This window comes from Peromyscus californicus, unplaced genomic scaffold (assembly GCF_007827085.1).
Source record: "Peromyscus californicus insignis strain IS unplaced genomic scaffold, ASM782708v3 Scaffold_5__1_contigs__length_169319896, whole genome shotgun sequence".
Taxonomy (NCBI): domain Eukaryota; kingdom Metazoa; phylum Chordata; class Mammalia; order Rodentia; family Cricetidae; genus Peromyscus; species Peromyscus californicus.
The window spans coordinates 155,461,961-155,478,091 of NW_026294573.1; the positions used below are offsets into that span (position 1 = coordinate 155,461,961).

The following is a 16,131-nucleotide window of genomic DNA, read 5'->3' on the forward strand; positions in this document are numbered from 1 at the left end:
GAGTCTTTGCCTCAGTTTGTCTACCTATTCTTCTGGCTGGTGTGGCCTGCACATGAGCAGAGGATATCCATCCAATTTGGGGGTGTGTACATGGCTTTGGGATTGACATATGTATGACTTGTTAGGGATTCTGTCTGTGAGAATGTAGGGAGTGTGGAAGTTTTATGAGCTGGTGGTCTGCCTACTTGTTGTTCTAGCTGTTGTGACACACACATGCGCAGGGCATGTCTTCATGAATTGGGACTGGAATACAGCCATATTCCTCTTTTTCTGAATGGAACTATATCTGTGCCATTATATTTGGAAATCCTTAATTTGTTTCTTGATTTTAAAAGATGTGACAATAAAGGGAATGTCTTGAGTGTCAGAAAAGACTTTTGGTATTTGTGCTGTTTGGGCTGTTTCAGATTATGAGAATCATTGAAGTTAGACTAAATGCATTTTTATTTTTATTATTTTTCTTTATATTAATTCTTCCCTCAAGTAATACATTCTGACTTCAGCCTCCCCTTCCTCCATTCCTTCCAACACCCCATCCCCATTTCCATAGATCCACTGCTACTCTGTTTCCTTTCAGAATGGAACAGGCCTCCCAGGGATTTCAACCAATCACATCATAACATGGTATAATATACCTCATATCAAGGCTAGACAAGGTAAACCAGTAGGAGAAAAAGGGTCCCAAGAACAGGCAAAAGATTCCAAAGCACCTCAACTCCTATAATTAAGAGTCTCACAAACACCCCAAGTTAAACAATCAAAACAGGTATGGAGAGGTCCTGGCATAGAGCCGTGTAGGCTCTATGATTGCCACTTCAGTTTTTCTGAGACCCTATGAGCTCTGCTTAGTTGATTCTGTAGGCCATGTTCTACCAACCTCTCTAGCTCCTACAATCCTCACCTAGAGATCAAGCTAATGTTTGGGTAGAGATTCCTGCATGTGTTTCCATCAGCTGATGGAAAAAGCCTCTCTGAGGACAGTTGGGCTAGGCACCAGTATATGGTTCTAGCAGAATATAGTTACAAATCATTTCACTGATTTTTTTTTTCTTGGTCTCCTGTATTTGGTTCTACCCTACTTGTCTGAGCCATCCAAGTACTGGTTCCTGGCCATCCAGGCAGTGTTAGGCATGGGCTTCCTCTCACAACTTGGTCAAGTTAGACCAGTCATTGGTTGGCCACTAAAGAAGCTCTGAGCCACCATTGCCCCAGTATATCATACAGGCAGGACAAATGTGAGTTGAATGTTTTGTGGCTAGCTTGGTGTCCCACTACTGCCATGGGGAGCTTTATGTGGTTGCAGAAGATGGCTGATTCAGCATCCATATTCTTGATTACTAGGAGTCCTTTCTAGGGTCACCCTTATAGGTTCCAGGACATATGCAATGCATTAAATTTTCACACCCCATACTGAAAGCTCCCCTATTCCACTCACTTCTCCTTGTATTTTCTCCCATGCCCCTTCTGTACTCACTTGATCCTTCCTGTTTCCATTCTCACCTGCCTCCAGTGTACTTACAAAGTCTATTTCCTTTTCCCAGGGAGGTCCATGCATCTCCCCTAGAGTTGTTCTTGTTACTTAGCCACTCTTCATCTATGAACTCTGTGTGATTAACTGTGATTACTGTGATTATACCTAATTAACTGCTAATATCCACTTAGAAGTGAGTATACCATGTTTGTATATGTGCTTCTGGGTTGCCTCACTCAGGTTAATAATGAACTCAAGAAACTAGACAACAAACCAAATAATCAAATTATAATGGGGTAACTCTCTAAACAGAATTCTCAGTAGAGGAATCTAAAATTGCTGAGGAACACTTAAAGAAATGTTCAACATCTTTAGCCATCAGAGAAAAGCAAATCAAAACTACTTTGAGATATATCTGTCAGAATTGTTAAGATCAATAACATAAGTGAAAGCTAATGCTGGTAAGGACATGGAGCAAGGGGTTCCATTGCTATTGCAAGTGAAAACCTCAAGACCCAGTTATAACATGCTTGGGCATATACTCAAAGGATGCTCTTCCATCTACTGCAAGGATACTTGCTCAACTATGTTCATAGCGGCTTTGTTCATAATAGACATAAACTGCTGTGTCTGTGAGAGATTTTTGTTGATTGATGATTGATGTAGAAAGGCTTTTTGACTGAGGGTGGCAGTATCCCTAAGAAAGTGGCTCTAGGATGGAAAAGAGAGCTATCTTAACATGAAATGGTGACTAGGCAAAAAAGAAAGTCAAGAAAAAAAACTTTGCCCATAAGTTTTGTCTTCAAATGTTAGTTTGAGTTTCTATTTTATGGTGCTAAAATGTTGGATTGTGATCAGACAAAATCAACCAAATAAACCCCTTCATTTCTTGAGATGCTTTTGGTTGGAATATTTAATAACAGTAGCATAAAAGCAAGTAAGAACAAAAAAATTGCACACCAAAATTGGTTGTGTTGCTAAGTAGAACCTGTGAATGTTTTCCTTTGAAAGAATGTGGAAGATATTAACACCTTAGGTGGCAAAAACCATAGAAAGTTGTACACAGAACTTAATTAACTGTTTTTGCAGGACCAGGAAGATGAGATTGTTGAGTAATGGCAGAAAGTGAAGTCTGAGATTTTAGGATTTCAGACAGAAATAGGTAGACTCCATAAAAAAGTATGCTGGAGATCATTTTGTGATATTTTGGCTCCAAAATCTATCTTATTCTGCCTAGGCCCTGAAAATTTAGTAAGGCATAATTAAAATATAATGGGCTAATTTCTTTTCTGGAATATTGAATCTCTTATATGGTTGTTACTGATGACTCATTCAGGTCTACAGTAAAAAAAAATGTTGGGCAGAAATAAATTAAAATGAAAAGGTAGCTTCAGGTAGAAGCCAAGTGTTCAAACAGGCGGGAATTTTCAAGGAGTTTATCACCATTATATAGAAGGCCCTTGATCTCAAATGGAAGCCTAGCAAGATACCATAAGGGTAAGACACCATCCAACTAAAGCTTCAATTTATGGAGGAAATAAGCAAAGTGATTCCTAGTTCCAGGAAGCAACTTCATACAAAACCTGCTGCACCTGTGGTCCAAGCATGTTAGTGTCCATCCCAATTAAGAAGTCAGATTTTGCAGACTCACCCATCATGACCCTGGAAAAAAGGAAGCATCAAAGTTTTAGGTAATGAACCCTTAGTCTGTTGTTTCAGAGAGATATGTATGAGAAGTTGCAGGGATAGGTCCATATAAGCCTTTGAAACTGGAGCCCCATGTGTCTGAGACAGAGCTACAGGATTTGATGGTTTTCCTCTGTGCTTCAGTCTTTCATTTGTCCAGTCTTTCCTCAATATGTCTCCTTTCCTCTCTTTTGGAATGTAAATGATATTTTGTGCCACTGTATGTTGGAAAGATATAACTTATTTTTTTGATTTTACAAGAAGTCACCATCAAGAGATTATCTTGAATGTCAGAGTAGATTTTGGACATTTGAACATTATAGAGGCTACTGCCGACTATGAAAATCTTTGAAGTGACAAAATGCATTTTCTTTCATGAATGGCCATGGGCCTATATTGTCCTGGGTCATAATGTAGTTGATTGAAGGAAAAACCTCCCAGATAGGATGATGTATTTGAACATATTTCTCTCCTTGAGGACTTTATTTCTGGATGAAATTCCTCATAGGGGATGGGTTATGAACATTTATAGACTTAGCTGATTTCCTGTTTTTTGTTTCAACTCTGTTGTGGTTGAAACTCATCAGTCATCATTTTTCTTGTGCTGTAATGCCATCACCACCATTATAGACTATGCCTAAATCACATAAGATACAGTAGAAGCAATTGCTATTTAGTGCTAAGCCCGTTTGCTAGCCTACTGTTTTAATTTTTTGTTTGTTTGTTTTTGATGACAAGGTTTGTCTGTGTCACCCTGGCTGTCCTGAAAGTAGTTCTGTACACCCAGCTGTCCTTGATCTCAAAGATCCCCCTGACTCTTGCTTCCGAGTGCTGGGATTAAACATGGGCCAAAATTCCTGGCTTTTTTTGTTTTTATATTATTGGGTCATGGGCCTGGAAAGCAGATTTTTGTACATGGCAAGCATATGCTGTTGTACTGAGCTTCATCCCTATACTGAATTTTGAAATTTGATAGATGGTATCGTTCTGTTTCCCATGATGGCATGTATTCATGACATCAATACTGCCCTTGACTTTTGTCATTGAATTTCAGGTGCATGACATTCTTCCTGCCTGTTGTATTTGTTTTGAAATTTTTTAATGAATGTGAGTATTTTGCCTGTATGCATGTATATGCATCATATGGGTAACTGGTCCTCACATTGATCAAAAGATGATCTCAGAAACCCTGAACTTGGAATAATGGATAGTTTTGATTCCCAATGTAAATGTTGGCAACTGACCACACCTATATGCAAGACCAGCAAGAGTTCATTACTACAGAGCCTCTCATGCCCTGTGTTGATTATTTATTATCAACATTTATATTGCTAATGTTTTTATCTGTCCATTTGTAACTGTTTAAACATTCAATGCCTTTTAGAAAGATCTTATTCATGTGACAGATTAAAGTGGGGGTACTTCAGCTTTCTGGAATATGAATACAGAAGTGAAATGAATGCATAACTCTTTGTAGAGACTCAGTAAATAATCTCTGAGTTCTTTCTATATTTTTTGTTTGTTTGACTGATTTTTGCACAGGAGACAGGGTCCCAATATGTACTTCTGGCTGTCCAAGAACTGATTGCACATACTAGGCTAGCACTCAACTCAGAGGCAGATATACCTGCCTCTGCCGCTGAGTGCTGTGTTTAAAGGATGAGCCAGTATATCCAGCTTGTCCATCTTATTTTTCTATTTTGTGCTTAGTAATATAATTTCTCTTATGTATAGTCTGTACTGTTGATGTGTTTACTTGTTTCTCTATGTTTGTTAATAGACATGTCTGTTGCAAGGTCATATCCCATTCAAAAAGTACAGAAATGACAGAGTTGAACCTCCTATTCAGTATTGTTCTAGAGTGACTTGATTCAAATATAATGTCTGTGTCATGAAATAAGTGTGTGGAGCACCAGAATTATATACTATGCTGTCAAAGAAGTATACATTTGCAATGTTGTCAGTATCATGCTTTCTGTTATACACATGTATGGGATATTTCAGAATGCAGTGACCTATGATGATGTGCATGTCAATTTCACCTGGGAAGAGTGGACTTTGCTGGACCCTTCCCAGAAAAATCTCTACAAAGATGTGATGTTGGAGACCTACAGGAACCTCACTACTATAGGTAAGACTGAATTTTCCTTTATGTAAATAAGGGGACAACTATTCCTTGGCTATTTATTTTCTTCTGTAATTTGATTGAGAAAGAAGAATGGGGTGAATAAATCAGGCATGGTTCTAAGGTTCCTTGAAGATAGTAACTTAAATATTGCACAATTTTCAATAATATACCATACATTTTCTGAAACTATATTTTAGGATACAGCTGGGAAGACCATAATTTTGAAGAACATTGTAAAAGTTCTAGAAGACATGAAAGGTAATTTTCATTTGTAAAATGAAACAAATGTGCCTTTGAAGAAACTGTAATGTGTCCTTAAAGTTTCAAAGAAAAGCAACAGTGTAAATAAACACAGCTTAAAATGCATTGATGGTTATTAAATTCTCACAACACTATAAACCTCAACTTCAGGTGGGTGAATTAGGTTTACAAGGCATTCTTTTAAGAAAGAAGACAAGAAAGCAATGCCTTACCAGATGTCACCATTTGAATCAAAGTCTCATGATTGCTGTGCTGTAAAACTGCCAATCCATTTAATTTTGTACCACATATATTACAAAAGGTAAACACAATGAAGAGGTAATAGGTATATGTCAAAAACCTTCTAATAAGCAAACAGTCTATAGTAATGCTAGTGTTAATCATATATTTGTGTCTTTACTAAATTTAGTGAGAGGAGCACTTAGAATCAGGAATCAAGGGCCATTGTGGATAAACATTAATACCTATACCACATGTCTGTGAGAAACAAATTCACACTGTTAATTCAATGTGGAAACTTTTTTTGTCATTCTTCCTTTACCATATATATCATATGTCACTCTGGATACAAGCCACATGAACATGGATATGGAAGGATGTAGCATGACTCTCAGAATAATTAAAATATATGTAGCAGTTTCTATGTTGAGTAGACATGTTGAATTTGATTCAAGTATACAAATAATTGGACTCTCAGCTTCACTGTTAACACATCAATAATCTTACACTACAGAAAAGCCCTGTGAGTACTAGGAATGTGTGAATAGTTCTGTTTGACATAGTTCACTTAGAAAATGTAGTATGACTCACAGTATAAGAAAATTTATGAAAGCAATATGTATGGTAAAGTAGAGTTTTTCCAGTTGTCTTGAAATATGTGGAAATTTTCATATAGAAAAGGATATTTTAAATGTGAACCATGTAATAAAGGCTCTTACCATCACAGGTATCTTCAGAGATTCAAAACAATCCCTAATGAAGGGGAACAACATGAGTGTAAGCACGGTATAAAACCTTAAGATCTGATTCCTCTTTACAACTGGACCAAATTGTAAATTAATTAATTCAGATATAAAGATTCAACTGTGTATTGAATGTGATAAATCTTTTACATATGCCAATTATCCTTGCAGGCATGAAAGAAGTCATACTGGAGAACAACCTTCTGAATATACTCAATGTGTTAAAGCCTTTGCATATGACAAAGATCTTCAAAGGCATGAAAGAATACATACTGGAGAGAAACCCTGTGAATATAATGCATGTGATAAAGTCTTTATACATCACAGTAGTCTCCAAATCCATATAAATACCTGTACTGGACAGAAACTCTATGAATGTGATGAGTGTGGCAAAGCCTTTGCTCATTACTGTACTCTTCAAATACATAAAAGAATACATACTGGAGAGAAACCCTATGAATGTAATCAGTGTGGTAAAGGCTTTACTTCTCACAGCAGTCTCAGAATACATAAAAGAACACATACTGGAGAGAAACCTTATGAATGTAATCAGTGTGGTAAAGGCTTTTCACAACTCAGTCATCTTCAAATGCATAAAAGAACTCATACTGGAGAGAAACCCTATGAATGTAATCAGTGTGGTAAAATCTTTGCACGTCCCAGTACTCTTCAAGTGCACAAAAGAACACACACTGGAGAGAAACCCTATGAATGTAATCAGTGTGGTAAATCCTTTGCTTCTCATAGCAGTCTTGGAACACATAAACGAACACATACTGGAGAGAAACCCTATGAATGTAATCATTGTGGTAGAGCCTTTGCTCATCACTGTACTCTTCAAAGGCATAAAAAAACACATACAGGAGAGATACCCTATGAATGCAATCAGTGTGGTAAAGCCTTTGCACGTCAGAGTGGTCTTCAAATGCACAAAAGAACACACACTGGAGAGAAACCCTACGCATGTAATCAGTGTGGTAAAGCCTTTGCACGTCACAGTAATCTCCAAATGCACAGAAGGACACATACTGGAGAGAAACCCTATGCGTGTAATCAGTGTGGTAGAGCCTTTGCAGAACAAAGAAGTCTCCAAATACATAAAAGATCACATACTGGAGAGAAACCTTGTGAATGTAATCAGTGTGGTAAAACCTTTGTATGTCAAAGTAATCTCCGAATACATAAAAGAAGACATACTTGAGCGAAATCCTTTGAGTGTATTCATTGTGGAAATGCCTTTGCACATCAATGTCATCTTCAAAGACATAAAAGTACACATACTTGAGAGAATTCCTATGAATGTAATCAATGTGGTAAAGCCTTTGCCCAACACTGTACTCTTCAATGGCATAAGACAATACATACTGGAGAGAAAACCTATGAATGTAGTCAGTGTTGGAAAGCCTTTACTCATCAAAGTGATCTTCAAATGCATAAAAGAACACATGCTGGATGTTAAAACAGCATGTGGCAGTCACAGCAGTTGGGAAGCTCTGGGAAAGATACACCTTGTACACATGGCATCCATGTGGAAAGTTTTATTGGGGGAACGGAGAAGGGAAGAGAGGGAAGAAAAGAAAGATAAAAGGGAATAGAAGAAGCGAGGACATGAACACTACCTCATAACTAGAGAGAGAGGAAGGAAGAGAGAAGTAGAGGGAGGGTTCTTTTCTCTTAACGGGGGCTTTACATAAGATGACATGGTCAGGATGCTGGGCAGGTTCTTCTTGATATTGGGAAATTTATTCACGGGTATCAGTGTGTATCATAGCTGAAACAAAGCTTTAAATAATATCTTCCTGTAAATAAAAAATGAAGAATTGGATGGTTAGTTAAGATAGTTGTACTGGACTCTAAAATATGTAAAGTAACCCATGTTTCTGGCAATTATAAAACTCCCTATGTAAGCAGTTATGGGTAAAAGGCCTCTGCTCTATGAGAAGTCTAAAAGATAAATGTTTAACTGTTGAAAGGCATGTGTTGTGTGTTGTTTTATTGTTGTCTTTTTTTTCTTGGTTCTATTTTGTGCTTCAGGAATTATAGCTTTATTTTCATATTATATTTTCTTGCTATACTTATTCCTCTCCTCAATCTGAAGTGTCACTTCCAATATCCTCTGTACTGATGGTTTGGTGGACATGAATTCTTTTTGCCTGCTTACATTATGTCCACATGGCTCAGCCTTGGACCTTATTTTAGTCTTTGCTCAAAGGTTCTCTTCCCAGTTATGCTCACACACATTTCTCTGTTTTCAGGATCTAACTCCCCAACAGATTTTCTTAATTCTTTAACCATCTGGACATTTTTTCCTACCATGTATCATTTTTTAAGGTAGTATTATATTTTCATATTTTTTGATTACTATCATTCCTAGTAGAAGCTAAGATCCATATGGGAAACAATGTTGTCTCATATCCACAATGATACACATGTTCCTATAATAGCCTCTGGCTCATAGTAAGTATCCAATAAAAGTTTGCATCATATATGAATTGCTCAGTGTGACATCCCCATGCCATTGAAGTACATTTTTAAATTGATGATCATGTGGAACTTGTCAAAAACTCAGTTTCTGAGTATATGGCCTTATAAAGGAAAATCATTCTTCACATAGAGAGGAAACTGAAGAAGTCCAGAAGAAAAATAATCTGTATTCTCAGTCCACTCTTCTCAATACCTTGTGAGAGAACTGGAGAAAGCTCATAGGAAAGATCAAATTGTCTGAAAAAAGTAATGATGAATTTATGACCACAGTCAGGCTACTGAATTTGAACTCAGCTCTAGTAGCTGCTGTTAAGAGATGTTGAAGCTCCTAATAACAAGACCTTCCAACTCTCTTCCCTTAAAGGTCTCAGAATATTCTAGGAAATCTACACTATGGACCAACCCATTAAAACTCATGAACAATTAGGGAACATATCCAAACTATTGCATTTGTATTCTTTGTCAATGCATTCCTCCATGAATGCAAGGGGAGGACCAAGGTAGTAATGAAGAGAAGTTCAGCCTTGAGAAAAAATCATGTCCCTAAGAAGATAGTTTACTTACTGTAAAAAATTAGGTGAGTTTTATGAGTTAGAAGAAAAGGAGAAGTGGGTAGGGAACAATTCTGAATGAAACAGAACTTGAACCTATAGTCCTATGTAAATATTATATGAATTGAAAAATTAAAGTAGCAGTAAAGAAAGATATTTTTTAAAGCCCTGTCTGTGTGTACACTAATGCACAAACAGATACACATATGATTCTATACACATAAAACATGTAAAATTATACCCTTCCATGCTACTATATAGGCCATTTAAAGTACATGAAACTTTAACATTATGGAAATCTTGTTAAAGTATATGCATTGAGAGAAAGACAACACATCATTTACAAGAATGTGAGTATTCACACTAAGTTTTGACTGATGTCATATAATGGTTAATCACAGTTTTCAAACTGATTTTAATGACAATTGTTTGGAATTTAGTAAATCTATTTCTGAGTCTGCCTTTGTATTAGAAATCAGAAATCACATTGAACAGCTAGTGAGAGCCAAGACACATGTTTTTTTTCTAAATCAGTGAACCTTAGTTACTCCTCACACACGATGCCTGTGTGGGTGAGGGGTGAATATTTCTGTCTGCTTTCATGCATTTTAAAAATTATTTCTGCAATTACCTTATTCCAAAAAGCCTGGTAGCATACAGTAGTAAAAAATAAAGAAACTATGGTGGTGTTGGGGCTGGGTTTGTAACCCAATAGTGAACATGAATTTAGCATGTGTGAAGCAATGATTTCAAGCCCCAACTCTAAAGTCAAAGTAAGGAAACAAGGCATGAAGGAAGGAGTCAGGGAAAAAAATCTCAAATTGGGTAGCATAGATTTACTTCTGAGCTTTGGTGAGAAAGACAGTAATAGTAGGCAATCCCTCTCTCTGCTCAATGTCCTTCCCCAAATGAACAGGATAATAGTAAAAGCTATTGCAGGGAGATGAGGGTGCTTTGGCAAGTAAGGAGTAAAAGATTCTAAATTCATCTGAACTCATCATTAAGGGGTGGCCTTGTGTGCTATGAAAATAATAATGTTAATGTTTTTAAAAGGTATATGCTGGCCCTCTGACTAAACTGGGGACTGAGAGTTGTTAGGTCCAGATATAAGGCTATGGATTTGGATTCAGGACAGGACTGCACACAGTGAATTGTATTAGGAAAAGATGAGTAGGCCTGGAATGTGGCTAATCTTGCCTGTCACAAGAAGTAGGGAAATAAAGAATCCTGGGGGAAAGTTAACAGGACCAGGCATATGTGTGGACATGTGGATGAACAACATCCAGGTCATATGTCAGAGCCACAAACCCCAATATTCAAAATGTGACTATATTAGTTGTAGACTCTTTATAGGGGAGGGTAAGATCAATCGAGATCATTAGGGTGGGTCTCAATCTAACATGACTGGTTGGGTTGCATGAAGTGAAGACTATATATGCTGTGGGGGCTCGTGTCAAGACAGAGTGAGTTGTGATCAACAATGAAAGGAGAGGGACCACAGAAGAGAGCAGCTCTGTGGACTCCTTGAATCTGCACTTATAGGATCCAGGACTGTGGGAAAATGAATACCTGCTGCTTTATAGCAACTAGAAATGAAACACAGGTATCAGCAAGAAAAAAATTGCAAAGAATTGGTGAGAAGACTCACTCAGAGGATGATGGACACCAAGCAGCAGGACAAAGGAAATAGTGATAACCCAACTGATGAGTAATGGGGACTGTACTACAAAGAACACTCCTCCTCTGCCAGCATCACAAGGGCTTTAAGTCAGACTTGACATCCTCAGGCAGTAAACAGAGAGTACTGAGCTTAGAGCCAGGCAACTTCATCAGCTGTTTTGGGCTTGGTCAATGGCTCTAAAGGCCCCAAAGTTACAGAATTTACACACAATTCTTCTGGGAAATGTTTTCAAGATGAAATGTAAAAGAGAGAGAGAGAGAGAGAGAGAGAGAGAGAGAATATAATGAAGTAATGTTATTTGAATCATCAACTGATTGAATTTTCTGGCCCCCTGCTGCAGATGTTTGATGTACAATGTCAATGCTCTGGACTCTGACTCTATTTTCTATGCTCTGTGCATCCTTTCACAGGTAGTCCCTCCATTCTATGAGGCATGCTGGACTGGGGAAGGGGATATAAGATTCTATTCCTGGAACACGTTAATCTGTGAGTTCCAGTAGGATTATCCAATAACAGTACATTGTGAAAAGCAAGTAGCCAAGAATTAGCACTCAGTATCATGGAGCTTTTGGAATCCGTTCTGTCCAGTGTCAGTGCTACTGGGATCTGAGATTTAGCCCTTTAGAGGGAAGGGATGCTTTGGCTCCTTCAGTATAAAATAATTGTCTGTCTTAGAAGTAAACAACAGTTGGATACATGGTTATGGAAGAGAAATATTTAATAGAGGAAGCTGCAAGGGAGAGGTTACTCATGGTGAATTTTGAAGGGACTTAGAGGAGCTTTGCAGAGATTACCTTTCTTCCCTTCTGTAGTTCCCTTTGAGACATCTTGAGGTCTTAGTAACTCACCAATTAGAGACAGACTGAAATGTGTATTTCCATGATTTCCAACCATCACAGTCTAGATGTACCTGACTTGTGGCTTATTCTTCCCCTATCTCTCGTAGAGATCCCCAGTTAAGTCATGAAGAAGTTCCTGATAGATTCTTAGTGCTGGAAATGAAGTAATTCTGCTCTTAAAATGACCCCCTTTGTTAATATTTTACTGATATACTGATAAATTTAATTGAAGTATAGTCAAACAGGATACTTGGACTCCATAATCCTAGATCCAGCAAGTACAATCTATGCAATGTTCCTCTACACTGTATTAATATATGTCCCTCTGATTGGTTTAATGAAGACTGGACAATAGCTGGACAGGATTAGGTTAGGCAAAAGAACAAAACTAAGGACAGTGAGAAAAAAAGTGGAGTCAGGGATGTCACCAGCAGATGCAGAGGGAGCAAGATATGCTAGAGGACAGGTAAAAGCCATGGTCCATGTGGCAGCATGTAGATTGGAGATATGGGTTACTATAGGTTACAAGAGCTGTTTAGAAACTGTCCTAAGCTATTGGCCAAGCTTTCATAATTAATAATAAGTCTCTATCATGATTTATGAACTGGTGGGTGGAAAAGAAAAGTCGACCTATAGATGACACCCAATGTGGGGCAACTACATCAACATAAGACCTGAGAAAGCTTAAAAAGGTTTCTAAACACACAAAAAACTGAGCCAAATGCAGATTCCTAGTCTTGTGTCTCTCATGCCAGCTGCAATATGGAAACACTTCTCCTTGAAGCTACCAGCATGCCATGAACTAAGCAGCATGGCAGGTCTCACAATCTTTTACATGGGACGTAGTACAGGTAGGTGTCTTCCAACCACTTCCTGTGAGCTTGAGCTGCCAATGAGAGCCCTACCAGTGTGCTGTGTGATGGTTTGCGATTTTGTTCATGCAAGCAGAAAGGGTTGCAGATGCTCTGTAAAGACAGATCCAGATGGAAAATAAAATCTCTAAATGAGTTAAAGTGTGTTTAAAAATGTACAAAGGATTGGGAGAAAAAAGAAAAAGTCTTTTAAAAAAATATGGTTTTAAAACAACAAAATCCTTAAATAGGGAGTAAAGTAATAGAAAAGAGCCATGTAAAGATGGGAAATACACAGTCTGGATTCTGTATGTTATTGTGCTGTCTTTAAATTTTTTGACTGGTAAGTAACACTGGATTATTAAAGCTGCTAGATTAAACCAACATATATATTTTTTAAATATCTTGGCTTCAAAATGGAAGTCAAAGGGTATGTTGCTTTGTAGGGGAGGTTGTACTTTTACTTGCACAGAAAATGAGAGGGTGTGGATTCATTCCAAATTGATATGGATCAGTTTTTGTCAAGGAAGACCCCTGAAAATCCTGACTAAAAACATAAAGAAATAAACCTAAAAAAAATATAAAAGAAAAGAACAAAACATGTAATGTATATTTTATTGGCTCAAGCATAAAACAAAAAATCATCTCTGACTAACTTGTATTCAATATGCACAGTCTATATTTGTATTAATACAGGTATGTGTTTTACCTTTAAAAGTTTATGTATTTTCTGAACAAGGATATGAGACATTAATGAAAACAGATGGCCCAGGTGATTCAGCATTTCAGACTGCCTCTGTTGCAGTTTCCTCAGAATTATACATTCAAAACAGCTTCAAGGCTGCTGGGTGAGATGGTTCAGTCTCATAGACTATTCTAGCCAGGAATTCAGATAAGCCTTGAATTTTCCCATTGCACAGAGACTGGACAACACATAATACAGCTAACTCTCCCAGGACTTAATAATTATCTCAATTTCCCAAGGTCTCTCAAATATTCCAGCACTCCGTAACAACAGGAAGCAGTCTATATAATAAGAAGTCCATATTCCTAAGAGGTGGGGTGGATGAATTTTGGTCATTTAATGGGATATAGGTGTTAGTCATCATTTGCAGGGTGGTGGTTACAATTTGGTCAGGAAAAAAACTAAATGAAGTTAGATTTAAGGATCTCTTTCTAAAGGAAAAAAGTGGGATATAGTATAGAAATGAGATAAAAGGGTGGATTGCTAAGTCTACTATTAGACAGCCACTAGCCTCAAATATTTTACATTGGTATGGATTTTTAATATATTGATACAAATTTAAGGTTATTTTTGTTATATTGTATATATGGTTATATTCTTGTTTCAGATATTGTACTTATGCAGCTCATTAAAAAATGTAAAGTTCTAGTCCTTGAAAGTTATTATTACAAACTATTTAGGATAATGAAGAAATGCAGTTTAGTAGTTACTCACCTATCACAATACTACTTGTAGTCATGTTAGGTATGTTTTCAAGGTCAAACAGATATAGTTTAGATATATAGGTAATCTTCAAACACTTCAAACACCTACAGAAATGACATTTAAAATATTCTAATAACATAAGATTTTTTATGACAGTGAGATATGTCTGCTCCTGACAGCAATGATTTACTTTAAAAAAGGATGATGGGCATTGAAGAACCTCTATATGGAGTTTGTTTTCTTTATGAGAAAAGCTAGCCATTTGGGCAAAGAGATTGTACTTGCCTCAATTGCTGACAGTGTACTGTCTAAACTGAATCAGCAGGACACAGAAGAAAGTGACTGCCCAACTTTGCAAGACAAGGTAGGGAAGTCCTGCAAAATTCCCTGGTTCTCATTAATGTCTGTCAGATATTCTAGGCCTATAGTCCAAAGATGGATTCCCTAACATTGCAGAAGGACCATGAGTGACTGTCTAGGCACCGAAATGTTTCTGTCATTACATAATACTTTACCCTACCGGTGCCTTTGATGGAGTTGAAGACTAGATAGTCATAGTTAACATTTTCATTAGTTATGATTATAGTTGGAGTTTTTCTGGTCCTGGCCCACAGTCAGGACAAATCTCTCTCACCTACCAGTCCTGCAGCTGCTCAGACCCAACCAAGAAAACACACAGAGACTTACATTACTTATAAACTATATGGCCATAGCAGGCTTCTAGCTAGCGTTCTTATATCTTAAATTAACCCATTTCTATTAGTCTCTAAGTTGCAACATGGCTCATGGCTTACCGATACCTTACATCTCCCTTGTTATGGCGGCAGCTGGCAGTGTCTCTCTGTCTCAGCCTTCCACTTCCCAGAATTCTCCTCTTTCCTTGTCCCGCCTATACTTCCTGCCTGGCTACTGGCCAATCAGTGTTTTATTTATTAACCAATCAGAGCAACACATTTAACATACAGAACATCTCACAGCATATGATAAAAGGTAAATTAGGTATAAAACTTTAGACTCACAAAGGTAAGATAAATAGTAGAGTATTTTGTCTCTAAATTTGCCAAATACAAAAGAGCTGGATATTATAACTAATTCTTACTTAATAATTCTTTTTGTTGTAAATTTACTATGTTAAAGTTAAAACCTTCCTTTTCATTTAGACAAATAGGAGGAAATGTGGAATATTCCTTTACATTGCATAAATATGTATAAATGTCACTGTGATTGATTTAATAAAGAAGCTGACTGGCCAATAGCTAGACAGTATAAAGTTAGGCAGAAACAGCAGACTTAGGACACTGGGAAGGAGAAGTGCAGAATCAGAGGAGTTGCTAGCAGATGCAAAGAGAGCAAGACATGCTAAATGATAGGTAAAAGCCATGAGCCATGTGGCAACATGTAGATTGATAGATATGGGTTAATTTCTATTACAAAAACTAATTAGTAACAAGGCTAAGGTATTGCCTGAGCTTTCATAATATAAGTCTCTGTTTTTTGGTTTGGGAACTGGAGGGCAGGGAAGAAAAGTCCACCTACAACAGTCACTTCCTGGCATCTTCCAGAGAACAAATTTGCACTGTGATAAACATGTAGCTAATGGGAGTTAGTAATACAGGGCATGGGAAGTTAGAGGGTTATACTTGTATGTTGTTTACTTTTCTATTGATGTTGTAAAAGACCATGACATAGGCAACTTACAAAAGAAATAATTTAAATGGGATATGGTTACAGAGGGTTGGAGTCCATGATGGTTCATCAAAGACATAG

At 37.3% G+C, this 16,131-nt stretch overlaps 1 protein-coding gene across 2 annotated transcripts in view; it reads left to right on the forward strand.

Moving 5' to 3' along the window:
• LOC128097948 (zinc finger protein 431-like) overlaps positions 1–8,484 on the forward strand; it is a 29,908-nt gene extending 21,424 nt beyond the window's left edge. The window contains exons 2-4 of one of the 2 annotated variants that reach the window (XM_052718853.1): positions 5,162–5,288; positions 5,483–5,543; positions 6,680–8,484. In XM_052718853.1, the coding sequence (XP_052574813.1) occupies positions 5,162–5,288; positions 5,483–5,543; positions 6,680–7,709 (1,218 nt within the window). In that variant the 3' untranslated portion in view covers positions 7,710–8,484. The remainder of the gene's footprint in view (positions 1–5,161; positions 5,289–5,482; positions 5,544–6,679) is intronic. The other variant, XM_052718854.1, reaches the window with a different exon arrangement.
• Positions 8,485–16,131: the final 7,647 nt, after the last annotated feature.